Here is a 13,580-nt window from a genome sequence, read left to right on the forward strand (position 1 = left end):
CCCTGTAACCATACCTCTCAGCACTGCTGCCTGCCCCATGCAGCTGAGTATACCCTGCTCCCGCCCACTCCAAGTCCAGCCCTGTCCCGGCACACCCTGCTAGGAACAGGCTGGTACTGCCCCTGGCCCCGAGCCTGCAGCAGGCAGCCTGCCTCCACCCCCCACACAAATCTGGAGGAGACATGCCCCCCATGCCTCCCCTGGGGGTGCATGCAGTGGTGGGGAGTCACCCCCTGCAACCCCCCACACCTCCTGGACGAGCTGCCTGTGGCTCCATCCCACACATTCACAGCCCTGGCTGAGCAGCACCTGCCCCTGCCCCAATCCCCCCCTCCCTCCCTGTGAGGGGCCTCAATCTGTTCCCCCCATGCTCCCTCCCTCTCCCATTCCCCCTCTCCCCACAGACTTACTGCCGGGATGCTGCTCTCAAAGTTGCCTAGCTGCATTCCTGTCTGTGTGCATGTGGCATGTATCGGTGACATTAGCGGCTACACCAGCCAAAAAGACCCAACAGCTGATAATGTTGTGTTTTCTTTTGTCATTGCTATCTGATATATGACTGATATATTGGTGCACCTCTAATGATTATGCAAATAAACTCTAAAGCAGGTTTCTAAAGTGACAAAAACAAACTACCAAATAAAAGTTGTGTGAAATTAAGTCATATAATTATTGCTGTTACTTACTCTCCTCTCCACAGACACAGACTCCATAATTTAGTACCAGGTGCTTGTAAGAAAGCTGGCTCATCATGCTTGCTGCCTCAAAGAAAGACTGCAAAGGAAGAGTATAGAGTATAATAATCAAAGCAGATGATGCAAATAATAAGCTATTTGGAATTAAACCTCTGAAAGCAACCTACATTTTTCAAACAACTTCAATTCTTAAGCACGAAGCAAGGTGCCAGTATAAGAGGCTGTGTTGTGTTTGTTTGCACACTTTATTTTAATAATTGCTTTATGCACACTGTTGGGCAACCCATGCGTGTAATATAATTTATTGGTGATGGGGAAAAAACCTGATGTGTGGAGAAAGAAGCTTTACACATACAGAAAATAAGTGGTGCTCATATACAATTTCTTCTAACCTCTGGTCTACATCTGAACTTTGGAAAGGGGGGCAAGGCGAATAAATGGAAAGCGGTTAACTGGTCAAAAGTTTTGGTGTACAGTACTTCATTTCATTTGAACGTAATAGATTGGGTTTAGATTTCCTTTTAGATCCAAACTCTCTACTTTGTGCTGCTCAGGAAATGAAAGGGGCTGGATGCTGGCTATATGTGGGCAATTGAAAATTCCCCCAGTCATAGGTGATGTGGAGGGGGAGCACATGAGCCACCTGAGTTTAGCCCTCGCTGGCTGGGGAGTGTGGGGGGGGTGATGGCCAGTGCTCCCCTGAAGTTGTGGGGGCACTGAGAGAAGCGCCGATGGCACTTCTGCCAGCGGCAGAGATTAGCCACTGGGGGATGCCCCCCGGTTGGTGACTGGCCGCTGGTGCCCCCTCCAGTATCAGGAGGCATGAGCCGCCCATGCCTCGAGTACAGCAGAAGTGGGGGGAAGGAGGGTTGAAGTTCTCAACTGATGTACAGCCATCACAGCCTCTCCCACCAACCCACCTGAACCACAAGCATAGGGTGCCAGAGGCAAAAGTGGACATGACTAAAGCATTTCACTCTGGTAACATTTAGATGGTAGATGGTCACTTAGGTTGCCTATACACATGCTTGGAGGCAGGGGCATGTTAATTAGAGCCATTCCCAGGCAGCCACAATAATTAAAATGCTGCAGTGTCACATGTATTAAGCTCCCAGACATTTAAAAATGGCCACAGGACACTTTATCTAAACCTTGTTTGATGAGGTTTAGTTAAAGTGCTCCATGGCCATTTTAAGCATTTTAAAGTGCTCCACAGCCATATTAAGCAGGGGCTTAATACACATGATGCTGCAACAATGCTGCAGTGTACTTATTAAAATGCAGAGCAGGCTCAATTAATCAAGTCTCCTCTGACGCATTCTAATTAGAATGCGAAGAAACATGTATATAGGCATGCTTAGGGACCGCTGTTCATTGACAAGGGTTACAGCAGTCCTAGGCCACAGCTTGTGTGGGAGATGTGCACAACAAACATTATTAGGGAACCATGATCAATTCCTTAATGTCCACCCAGCTCTCCGGGTGTAGGAAACAATCTGTTCTTTAATTACATATAGCACTCCTCCAGGTTATTCACTGTTACAAACAATGGTAATAGTTTTTAGGTAACAACCAATAAGCATGTTAATACTGTACTCAAGCAACATACCAACCTCAGAGTAGTTTCTGTGCAGCTTATCTAGCACTTTTAAAAGAACTTCAGTTTGATGGAGCTGGCCATAATCTCCCACTTCTTTTCTTATACCTTTGAATACCTTAGTAAAAGTGCCTTGCCCAAGACTCTCTTCCTAAAAGACAAAAAAAAAAAAAAAAGGCTGACCACAAGAAAGAAGCAGTCAGACAGACTTCAAACATCTGTCAGTTCTGGAACACATTTAACAAAGGTCTCCATAAAGCACTTGAAAACCTTTAGAGCTAATGCAATTTGGTTCAAGAGTCAGATTAACAGAAGCAGGGAATAACCATACTGGAACTAGGTTACCCTAAAGCTTTGTTTTAATGAAGACTTATACAAAGACTCTTCTTGGCTATCTGGGAACATTAGAGATGGACTACTATGAGAAGCAGAAGAGGAGGTACGGTTTCTGGGCATCTTCAGGAGTACAGAGAAAAAAAGATTTTTAAAACAAAAACTTTTTTATTAAGGGAAAACATGTTAAAATGTTTTTCTTAAAGTGCAACCAAAGGAAATAGCAAAATATCTTGCTATAAACAGGAACCAGATTTTAATAACTCTACAAACATCCACTTAAAGAGTAGTTACACATATCTACAGAACTTACAAATATCAAATCCTCATTATGGATTTTGTGAAAGACCATTTGGTTGGCATTATTGTGTCTCTGTAGTGTGGGTGACATAGGTACAGAGACACCATTGCTCCTGAAGACTAGAAGATTAGATTTCTCTGGAAAAGAAAAAGAAAGATGACATCTCATTAAAGACTTAAACTGCAATGTTATTTCAGCAGAATTATTAATAAGTAAAGATGTTATTCTACTCTGATTGAAACACCACACCAGAGGGACAGAGCAATTTATTTAAAAATTCAATGGTTCATTAAACAAATGACAAATCTGGACCTTTCTGGCTAGAGATAACATTTTGGTTCTATCTCTTCTCTCTTGATTATATGTTTCTCAAGCACTCTTACTTTTGACCAATACAGCAATATAGTTCTGAAAATATTGCACATCACTTTTCGTATGTCTTAACTTTTGCTGTGTTTGCAGGAATACTTAAGGCATATTAAAAAGCACATAGATCACTCAAATCTTAACAAGGATGCTATTTAATACTTTTTTCTAAAAGCTCCTCTGGTACTTAATATAATCTTGCTACTAGCTGCAGGCCTTGACTACCTTATATCTAACAAGCCTATTGCTATTACCTCCTTAGGCAATTTTGGGAAGAGACTCTGAGTGAAGTCCTACTAGTGATGCAACTGGGGTGGAAATGGGCATGCGCAGATGTGGTTGTAATGTATATGAGAGAAAGAGAGAAACATTATCCTTTAAATACATCAATGGATGTGTTTTGATGCATGATGTGTAATACTTGAGTGAGAATTGCTAAATTTAGCAGGTCTTTCATAATGAAGATGTGAAGAAAAGTACCAACACAAAAATGCTGCTGATCACTGCCAAAAACACTGAAAAATCTCAGTGATTAAGGTGATTAAATGCCTGTCACTATTTACCTGTTAATTCCAAAACCAAGGAATCTGAAGATTATTAGACATATTTGTGTTGATAAGTAAGGGTTACAAATCTTACCTTTTGGTTTTGGAGGGCAGCATCTGGTAAACTGGAAAATGATAGACTCTAAACGCACTGTTTCGGTCTGATAGCAGTTCAACAGATCCTTAAGATTACTGAAACTTCTCTGTGTTCCACTTAGCTTATACTCCCCAATCTCATTTTTTGTAATTAAGCAGTGCTTATAATCAGTGATATTGTCTCGCTACATAATTTTTCATTTAAAAAAGAAAAAAAAATTATTATTTACAAATTTAAACAAAAACAGTCAAATAACTAAAGAGGAAATTCTTAAGTGATGCATTACTCTTGTTTGATATTTCAGTCCTAATATCTAGTAAAAAAAGATGCTGATTCTATGTTAATAAGACTAATGGAAGGCTCTGGAAGTAGCAGTTAGCATTTTACCATTAGCAATGGAGGACGCAATCCAAAGATTATAAAAAATGAAGACAGTATTTCATTGCAACAAAAGTCTTTATGTGAAAATGTAATGATACTAGAAATTCCAGATCTGAATGCTGAAGAGAAGACATCAAGGGAAATATGTTTTTTTTGGTTGTTCCTTGCAGCACATGATATTCTTCTGACAAACACCTTATGAAGATCCATGCTAGATTCCTATTTTTGTTGTCTACAGTTCTGTTCTAGGTCAGTTTTAACACATGACAAATTTCTCTAAAAAAATTTTGAAAAGGTCATTGGAAATTTTTATACTCTAAGAGCTCCCTAAATTATTATCATGTGCCCTATCATTACAGTGATATGGAAAACATTCTTCCGAGGAATACCAAATAACAGAAACCCTCAGGTTGTTCAAAAAGAATTGGAGCAAGAAATTACACAAATCTGCTATTAATCATGGATGATCAAATCAGACAAAAAGTTCTAATATTCTGTTTCCCCTGGTAAAAAAGAAATAAAATTTCCTCAGTGAATGAGCTGTGTGATTCTAGAAGACATTTGTTTCCTTGTTGGTTATGTTTTTCCAATTTAGCAAAGATGCCTATCTGTCTGATTAACCAAATCCTAAAATGGCTCGTTTTCTTTTTCTTTCCTTTTTTTTTTTTTTATCTACACAGTGGCATTATACATTACCTTAAAAAACAAAGACAATACTGAGGGTATTTTTTAGAAAAACGAGATAGTGATTTCAAGACTGAAAAACTCTATTAATTTTTCATATAAACAAAGCCATTTAATTATATAGCAATAAAATGTGCATTAAATAAATGTTACGAACAGCAGTATCAGCAACAGATGAGAATTAATATCTAGTTCACGTACGTGTCTAAAAGGAATAAACACCAATTTACTGTCCGTAAATGAAACACCATTATATAGTGGTCCTTTCTAACACAGAACTATTTTTATGGCTTTTATAGCAATATAGGCTATGAGTTAATGTTAACATCTGGTGCAGTATACTAACCTCTACAGCAAAGGTAAGGAAGTATTTCTTAAAATCTTTAGGACTGCAACGAAGAACATAGAGGCCAGTCTGATTGCCTGCTTTCTTCAGTTTATTGATTGCAAAGTCCATGCTATAGTAAAAAAAAATGTTTATTACTGAACAACTTGAGAAAGAAAGAACAGCAGAGTTTTTCACTAATGACTGCTATTATAAGATAACTAGCACATTGTTGACAAAGTCAAGATATTTAATACAAGGATTAATTCAATGCCTATGTACAATGATGCTTGCTTTTTAAAACTGCAAGGTTTTTTGCTTATTCTTAATCTACTTATTTCACCTGCTATTTTTTAACACAAGGATACATACTTACATGAGGAGCAGTTCTACTGAAGGTTGTTATGATAGTAAAGTCACATGTTTTATCAGAAGCCTTATAGTCTAGAGAAAATTTAATTTCTCATGGCTGGTAAATTTTTAATTTCTATCAGAAAAGGGAAAAGTTTCATCCAAACAGCCTCATGACATGCTAAAATCACCTTTATGCAAGCAAGGTGACAAACCTAGGGAATGGGCTCACAGGAGAAAGAAAACTGGATAGTAAAAAAAAATTAAAAAAAAAAATCCTGAATAATCAATCCATCATTTCAAACTGTGAAATCAAACAACCATGAAACTTATTGCTATGCATTCTCTGGCTGTTCATCTCTGGTTCCAGAGTTTATGAATGAAATGGCTTGAGAGGGTCTAGGCTTAGCACATAATTTAAAACGGTCTTAAATCAAATTTAACAGCTGACTACTCTTTTTTACTTATCGGCCACAAGGAGAGAGAAGAGCTTTATTTATTAGCATTGGTGTCGCCTAATCTCTTCTGGCCAACTCTCTGTTATTCCTGCTTTTTCCCCAAATGTTACTGGAAAATTCCCAGAGTTATGGCTTAAGTGACAAGATACTAATTTTGTGCAATTTATCCCTGTATGCCATGTATACTGCCTTGTTCAAATTATGGGAAAAATCCAATCCACTTGCGACATGCAGAATCATAGAAAATTAGGGTTAAGAGGGACCTTAAGAAGCCATCTAGTCCAACCTGCTGCTCAAACCAGAACCACCCCCAACTAGATCATCCCAGCCAGGGCTTTTGTCAAGCTGAGCCTTAAAAACCTCCAAGGATGGAGATTCCACCACTTCTTTAGGTAACCCGTTCCAGTGCTTCACCACACTCCTAGTGGGAAAGGTTTTCCTAATAACTAACCTAAACTTCCCCTGCTACAACTTGAGACCATTGCTCCTTGTTCTGTTATCAACCACCACTAAGAACAGTCTTGCTCCATTCCTCTTTGCAACCACCCTTCAGGTAGTTAAAGGCTGCTATCCAATCCCCCCTCAGTCTTCTCGTCTGAAGACTAAATAAACCCCGGTCCCTCAGCTCTTCCTCATAACTCATGTGTCCTAGCCCCCTCACCGTTTGTGTTGCCCTCTACTACACTCTCAATTTGTCTACATCCTTTCTATAGTGGGAGGCCCAAAACTGAACACAGTACTCCAGATGTGGCTTCACCAGTGAAGAATAGAGGGGAATAATTACTTCCCTCAATCTGCTGGCAATGCTCCTACTAACACAGCCCAATATGCTGCTAGCCTTCTTGGCAACAAGGGCGTACTGTTGACTCATATCCAGCTTATTGTCAACTGTAACCCCAGGTCCTTTTCTGAAGAGCTGCTGCTTAGCCAGTTAGTCCCAAAACTGTAGTGGTGCATGTGATTTTTCCATCCTAAGTGTAGAACTTTGCACTTGCCCTCACTGAACATCGTAAGGTTTCTTTTGGCCCAATCCTGCAATTTGTCTAGGTCACTGAATCCTAGCCCTACCCTCCAGCATACCTACTACAACCCCCACCTTGGTGTCATCCGTGAGCCTGCTGAGGGTGCACTCCATCCCCTCTTCCAGATTGTTAATGAAGATATTGAATGAAAGCAGCCCCAGGACTGACCTCTGCAGTACTCCATTTGATACTGGCTGCCTACTAGACACTGAGTCATTGAATGATCACTCCCTGTTGAGCCGAACAATCCAGCCAGCTTTCTATACACCTTACAGTCCATTCATCCAACCTATACTTCCTTAACTTGTTTGCAATAATGCTATGGGAGGTGGTATCAAAAGCTTTACTAAAGACAAGGTATATCACATCCACTGCTTTCCCTGCATCCACAGAGTCAGTCATCTCATCATAGGAGGCAATAAGGCTGGTCAGGCATGACTTGCCATCAGTGAATCCATGCTGACTGTTCCTAAGCACCTTCTCCTCCAAATGCTTAGAAATGGATTCCTTGAGGACTTGCTCCATCATTTTTCCATGTAAATACTCACTTTATTCTCCCTACTTAACTTCAGGGATCATATAATCTGAATTCACAATGTAAGTAACAGTACTACATGAAATATTAAAATCAAGAAACACCAAATTTCTTCTCCAAAGAGCTGAAGAAAGTGACCAGGCAACATCTGTACAAAAAGCAGTTAATAGGTTAGCAATTTCTTGTTTTTCTGCTCAATTATTGAAGATAGTAGCATTTGAATTTGCCTTTTTTGTTTGCAACTCAGAATATATTTCTGCTAGATCCTTCAGTAAAAACATATGATCCTCTGTTTAGGACTTTATACATAGTTGTTGGCAATATTTACAATTTCCTAAATTTTCCTTCATGTCTATGCTTGCATGGTAGAGCTAGAGGAAAAAGATGAACTTGGAGCAGGGCAATTTTTTAATATTCTTGTATTAATTTTCACAAACTTTATGTACAACACACACAAAAGAGATCATCTTTCTCTTGTTCCATGTTTTCCACATTATCTCAAGAGCAGCTCTATACAGGTGGCAGAATACAGAGCTGAGATGATAGTAAATATAATAATTAAAAATGGTATACCCCTTTTCTTAAAAAGCCAAAAGGAAAATTTTATTTTAAAAAATGTTTTGCGAAAGTGAATACAGAAAGCAAACACATATTCTATTACATAAACATATACTTCAGTACATCCATCGGATTTCAATCCAGTTAAAGCTTGCCCTTCAACCATAAAAGTGCCTTATTATATTACTTCAAGAACACCGCTTACGAGATTGGTCCATGGCAGTTGCTTTGGATATTTTCAAGCACTGAAGGTGGTGCTACTTCTTTACAAAGGTAATGGTGAGCATCTGCAGTTAATCTGTAATATCCATCAATTAACGATACAAAAGAGAGAGCTTCTTTCAATGACTGAAATTCAGCCTCCTATGAAAGTCAGGTAGAAAGAGAAAGTTCATAACAGTTAATATAATTCTCAGACAAATATAGCAACAGTATATATGAAATACATAAGCACACATTAATAGCAGTAATGGCAATTAATACTAAAATAAATCTGGGTCTTTTTGTTTTACTGGAGCACCTAGGAGACTATGGCATATAGCAGCATGCCTTTGTGCTAGACTCTGTACAAACAGAAAAAATTGACAGTCCCTGTCCCAAAAAGAGGACAATGTAGTTATAAGACAAGAGACAGCAGATAAAGAAGTATGAATTAAAATGAGTCCTCGCTGGTCAACACAATAGGCAGTGGTTTCAACTTACAAGCCACCCAGCTATTATCAAGTTTCTGCGTAGGAATCACAGCAAAGATTTGAAAGAGAAACAAATGAGTGGCTTTGCTGCACAAGAAACAGAACAAAAGTGCTTATCTGAAACTTGAACAAATTGGCAATGAAGGGTGACACCATGGCCCAGATCACTGATAGAAGTTGAGTGTTTCATCTGTGCAGGTAGATAGGAAAGCTGCATCTCAGAGATGCAGAAAGACTCTGCCAGACTTTGACATAACCTAGAGAAAGAGCAGTCTCAGTTGAAGATAACACCCAGATTATAAACCTAAGAAAGAATAAGGGTAGCAGAGATGTCCAAAGTAATCAAAAAAGAGTGTAAGCAAAGCAATCTTGGGGTAAACAGGACAGTAAGAACTTCAGTTCAGGTACATTTTAGCAGTCAGCTCAAGCTCAGACACTGATACAGCGAAGTCAGAGTGATTTTAATTCGGACAAAAGATGACAGGTCTGGAGTACAGAGAGGTATATCTGTGAGTCACTTGCCTACCAGTGGTAGCTGAATTTGTATTTGTGGTTGAAATAACCCAGAAATAAATTGCTGAAGTAGAGAAGGAGACTGATGACACAGCACCCTAGAAGCTGCTCAGAAGTTTGGAAGAATGAATGGCATATCTCAAAGATGCTAAAGGAGAGTCTGTGGAATCCAAGGAAGAGATGGGTGATAGAGATTAGGGTAACCTGTCTGAACTTGATATATAACCTGAAGGTTAGAGATGCATAATGGGCTCCCATCCCACTTTCTTTGAATTAAGTCGTATTGGGAAACATTTTGCTCAGAATTCTTGAAGCAGTTCTTTTACTGCTCCCAACTGTAAGAGGGAAATGACTTTTCATCTTAGATGCATCTTGGGATACCAGGACTTAAGAACGGATGGGGAAAAAAGAAGAAAGGACAGGGCTGGTTCAAATAGAAGTTGAATGGGATATCCCACATTCATAGCTCAGACAAATGCCCTTATATCAGCTTAATCAGCTGCCCATGATTACTGAACACTGCTGTGTTGCAGGACATGAAAATCTTGAATTCTAGAGACTTGTTTCTCCTGGCTTTTTAGGGAGCATCAAAAGACCAGAACCTCTCAGTTACATTACTCTTAGAACTTACTACCAACAGGCATACTAAAACTATCTAGATAAGTATCATTAATCGCATGAACAATAAAATAGCTCTAATGAATCTCTTTGTAGATCAAAGAGATGCAGGTGCTGTGAGGTTCCATCTCATGAATGTGGGTACTAATCAGGAACTGAGGAATTGTTGATGCTATCTCACCCTTTGTACCCCTGGCTGGGGTGGTTAGAAGAGCACCCAGGGCTAAAGCATAACCCAAGAGATACTGCTATTTGAAAGAATCAGATCTCATGCAGTCTACGCTTGTCACATGAGTACCAAAAGTAGAATCTAAATAGACAACCACTCAAGAAGCATCTTTTAATTTTAATTCCACTCGAGGAATTTTCAATTTATCCATACTGAAAAACATACATTTTTGGGAATAAAGGTCTTCATTCTAGAAACTTGAGAACATTTATGATTTTATAGAAGACATTGTTTAACTATAAGTCATGTTTCTGTTAAAGGTGAAAACCTTGGTTTTCTCTTAAAGAGTTAATAGGGTATACAAGCATGTTTTCTCAGGAAATATTTTCATTTGTTTGAATTTCAATTTCTACTAAGCCCTGATTCACTAGAGAAGGGGTGCTCAACTTCTGGCCTGTGGGCCAAATGTGGCTCATGGAGCCATTGCATCTGGCCCATGGGGCTCCTCATGGGTCAGAAAATTTAGTGCTGGGGGAGCAGTGGCAATTAATATGGCCACCCTCCCTCCTGCCAAATTCCCAAACCCCAAGTCCCATGTAGGGGGTTGGAGCCAGAACATGATCCCTCCTTTCTCCACATGCAGCTGGTTCGGGGCTATGCCATGACCCTCCCTCTGTGGATCCAGGTTGGGCTGGGCTGGACCATGCCCCCTTATCCCCCTGCCCCCATGAGACTTCTCCTGCAGGGCCAGGCTGGGGCCACCTGCCAGATCTGGCCTACAGATAGACCAGGCACTGCCCATCCATCCTGCTGGGCAAAAAAGTTGAACACCACTACACTAGAGGGCTCTTTCAGACAATGAACAGAAAAAAAGAAATAAAATGTTCTTTAAAGATGATCTGAGAATTTCCGGCAATAAAGAGATAAGTACTGTCATAAAGTTGCTGAATTACAACCCTGTTCCATAATCAATAGTAGATGACAAACAGAACCAGAAGGTTGCTACCAAGAGCATCCCATGAAGGTACTGAGCCAGTGACATGACAATAGCTATATGAATCTGGCTGAGTTTCTGAACACAGTGTACTTTCTTCCTTCTAAACAGACTCTAAATTTCTCTGAAATTAGACAACCACTTTTCCACACTCATTTCATATGATTATGCTTGCACTTACGCACACCCTTCACATTCTTTTGTTTCTTTCAACCTTTTATTTCATCTCAGACTTTCAAAGCCTTTTCATTTAATTTCATCAGCACCTCTACAAGTAAGCAAATAGTAGCAAGTTGACAGCTAAGAACATGGAAATTGTTGTGCAGCATCATAAATAGGCAGCTTTTTAACCCACACATTGCTTTCCTCTGAAATTTTTGTATATAGTAAGTCCAAACTAAATAACAATTAAAAAAGGAATGAATTTTGAGACAAACTTCAATGAGTCCAAATGCAGCAATAACCAACCAAACAATTCAAGTATTTAAAGCATCATGCCCTGGTGACAAGAGAAAGGAGGAATTTTCATAACGGGAAGGTTTTAGGTTCAAGTTATATTCTTCTCTCTCACACTTTCAAGATGTTTCCTCCTATTGATTTCCTCCTATGTTTTCTCCTTTCAGACTGATCATATTCCATATATGCTTCTTTGTGACAAACTCAGTTAATTCTGGATTCCAGAAGATGTGGTCTTTGTTTTGATACTTGACTAGTAGCTGTGCAACAACTACTTCAGCTGCAAGTCACTTTAGGAGGCAGGTAATTATTACCATATTTTTCTTGCATTTAATATGCTCCAGAATAAAATACGCCCCTTGTTTTTTGAAAGGCAGAACGAAGAAAAATTTTCCTCGTAGTAAGTAACTGAGTAAAGTAGCAAGGGAGTCAAATATACTCATTGTTCTGCTCCCTGCGAATCGCATGCAGATTTTACGTTAGTTTTTACCCAGTAAAGCAGAAACTGCCATTATATTTCTCACAAATAATGCACAGTACAATTTCAAGGAACTGTTTTTTGGGAAAAAGGTGCATGTTGTATGTGGGAAAATACAGTATACCAAATTTATAAATGGAAAAACTAAGGTTAAAAGTTTATTTGACTGAATCAAGGCCACAGTGATGGTCAGTGTAAAAAGCAAGATTAAAAACCCACAAGTTCCTATTCCCTGATGACAAGTTAGAGCCAGGAAGGAAGTCAGGTTTTATCAGCTCTAGCCCAAATCCAAATTCTCTAAGTAACTGGCAGAACTCCCCTTATCTCGTAGAAAATTAAAATAAAAACAGATGCCAAAGTCTCTTAATTTCTCTTCTGCCTATTGTTTAAAAAAGCCTCCACTGGTTCCTCCCTGACAGGGCCACAACTTAATCGTCTTCACATGGGCCACGGAGCCAAGAACACAAGGTATCTAATCCTGGTGCTGACATTGTCCAGGGCCACAGAGAGAATCAACCTGCACACTCCCCCAACCAATTTCCCCCTTTCCAAAAGGGGAATAATTTCTAGCAACATCCCCCTATATTGGTAAAATGCTTCAAAATTCCAAAATATACTATTTGGAATACTAATAGCATTCCTCGCACTTATTCCTCATACTATTTATTCCTCACACTAATTGCTCATTATTTTTATGTACCTGGAAGGAAGAGGAAGAGCTAAGTTTTTCATCAAATCCTAAAACAAATACCTATTTTTCCAAGGAAGCTTTGGCAGATCACATATTCCAGTTCTCTCTTTCTAGGGTTCATTACCAGCCAATACCTAAAAATAACTTGCACTCTATGATCAAGTGCCAAGAGCTTGTACAGAGTCCTCAAATTTCTTTTTACAGGAGATGCTGGTAACAACTATATTTCCCAGTTGTTTCAACAGAATCAAAAGAGGTTGTTACATAGGTTGTATTTCAAGCTGTAAGAAGTTATTCATTCTTTATCTTTCATGTGCCATCAATGTTGTAGATCCAGGAAGAATGAAGTAGCCATGTAACTGTGAATATTAAATATATTATAACTTTTTTTCTTTTTTTTTTGAGAGGACAGTGTTAAAAAATAAGGTGAATTCAGATTTACTTTCTGCAGGAAGGGAGTCACTTTAGTTATATATTTGAAACTTGCTGGCAGATACACAAGACACTTCTCTAATTGCACACACAGAAGGCTGAGCCAGGAACTCTGAAGCTAGGCAGATCAGCAACAGGGCCGAGAAAGAAACCACTACGTAATACATTTACCTCAGCTGGGAAATGCAGTTGCGAATGCAATGCAAGAATTTTAAGAGATGTATGTGTGACCTGAATTCACACACACTAAGTTCTCTTGATGACATTTTGTAAGGGACATGTTTATACC

At 39.2% G+C, this 13,580-nt stretch overlaps 1 protein-coding gene across 4 annotated transcripts in view; it reads right to left on the bottom strand.

Annotated features, from left to right (window-relative positions):
• JAK2 (Janus kinase 2) overlaps window positions 1–13,580 on the bottom strand; it is a 149,272-nt gene that overhangs the window by 54,704 nt on the left and 80,988 nt on the right. For all 4 annotated transcript variants that reach the window (XM_019517622.1, XM_019517620.1, XM_019517621.1 and 1 more), the window contains 6 exons: window positions 8,454–8,611; window positions 5,346–5,457; window positions 3,932–4,118; window positions 2,939–3,063; window positions 2,309–2,443; window positions 687–774 (listed from right to left, as the gene is read on the bottom strand). In XM_019517622.1, coding sequence (XP_019373167.1) covers window positions 687–774; window positions 2,309–2,443; window positions 2,939–3,063; window positions 3,932–4,118; window positions 5,346–5,457; window positions 8,454–8,611 — 805 coding nt within the window. The remainder of the gene's footprint in view (window positions 1–686; window positions 775–2,308; window positions 2,444–2,938; window positions 3,064–3,931; window positions 4,119–5,345; window positions 5,458–8,453; window positions 8,612–13,580) is intronic.

Source organism: Gavialis gangeticus, unplaced genomic scaffold, assembly GCF_001723915.1.
Source record: "Gavialis gangeticus isolate Ggan-Ray unplaced genomic scaffold, GavGan_comp1, whole genome shotgun sequence".
Taxonomy (NCBI): Eukaryota; Metazoa; Chordata; order Crocodylia; family Gavialidae; genus Gavialis; species Gavialis gangeticus.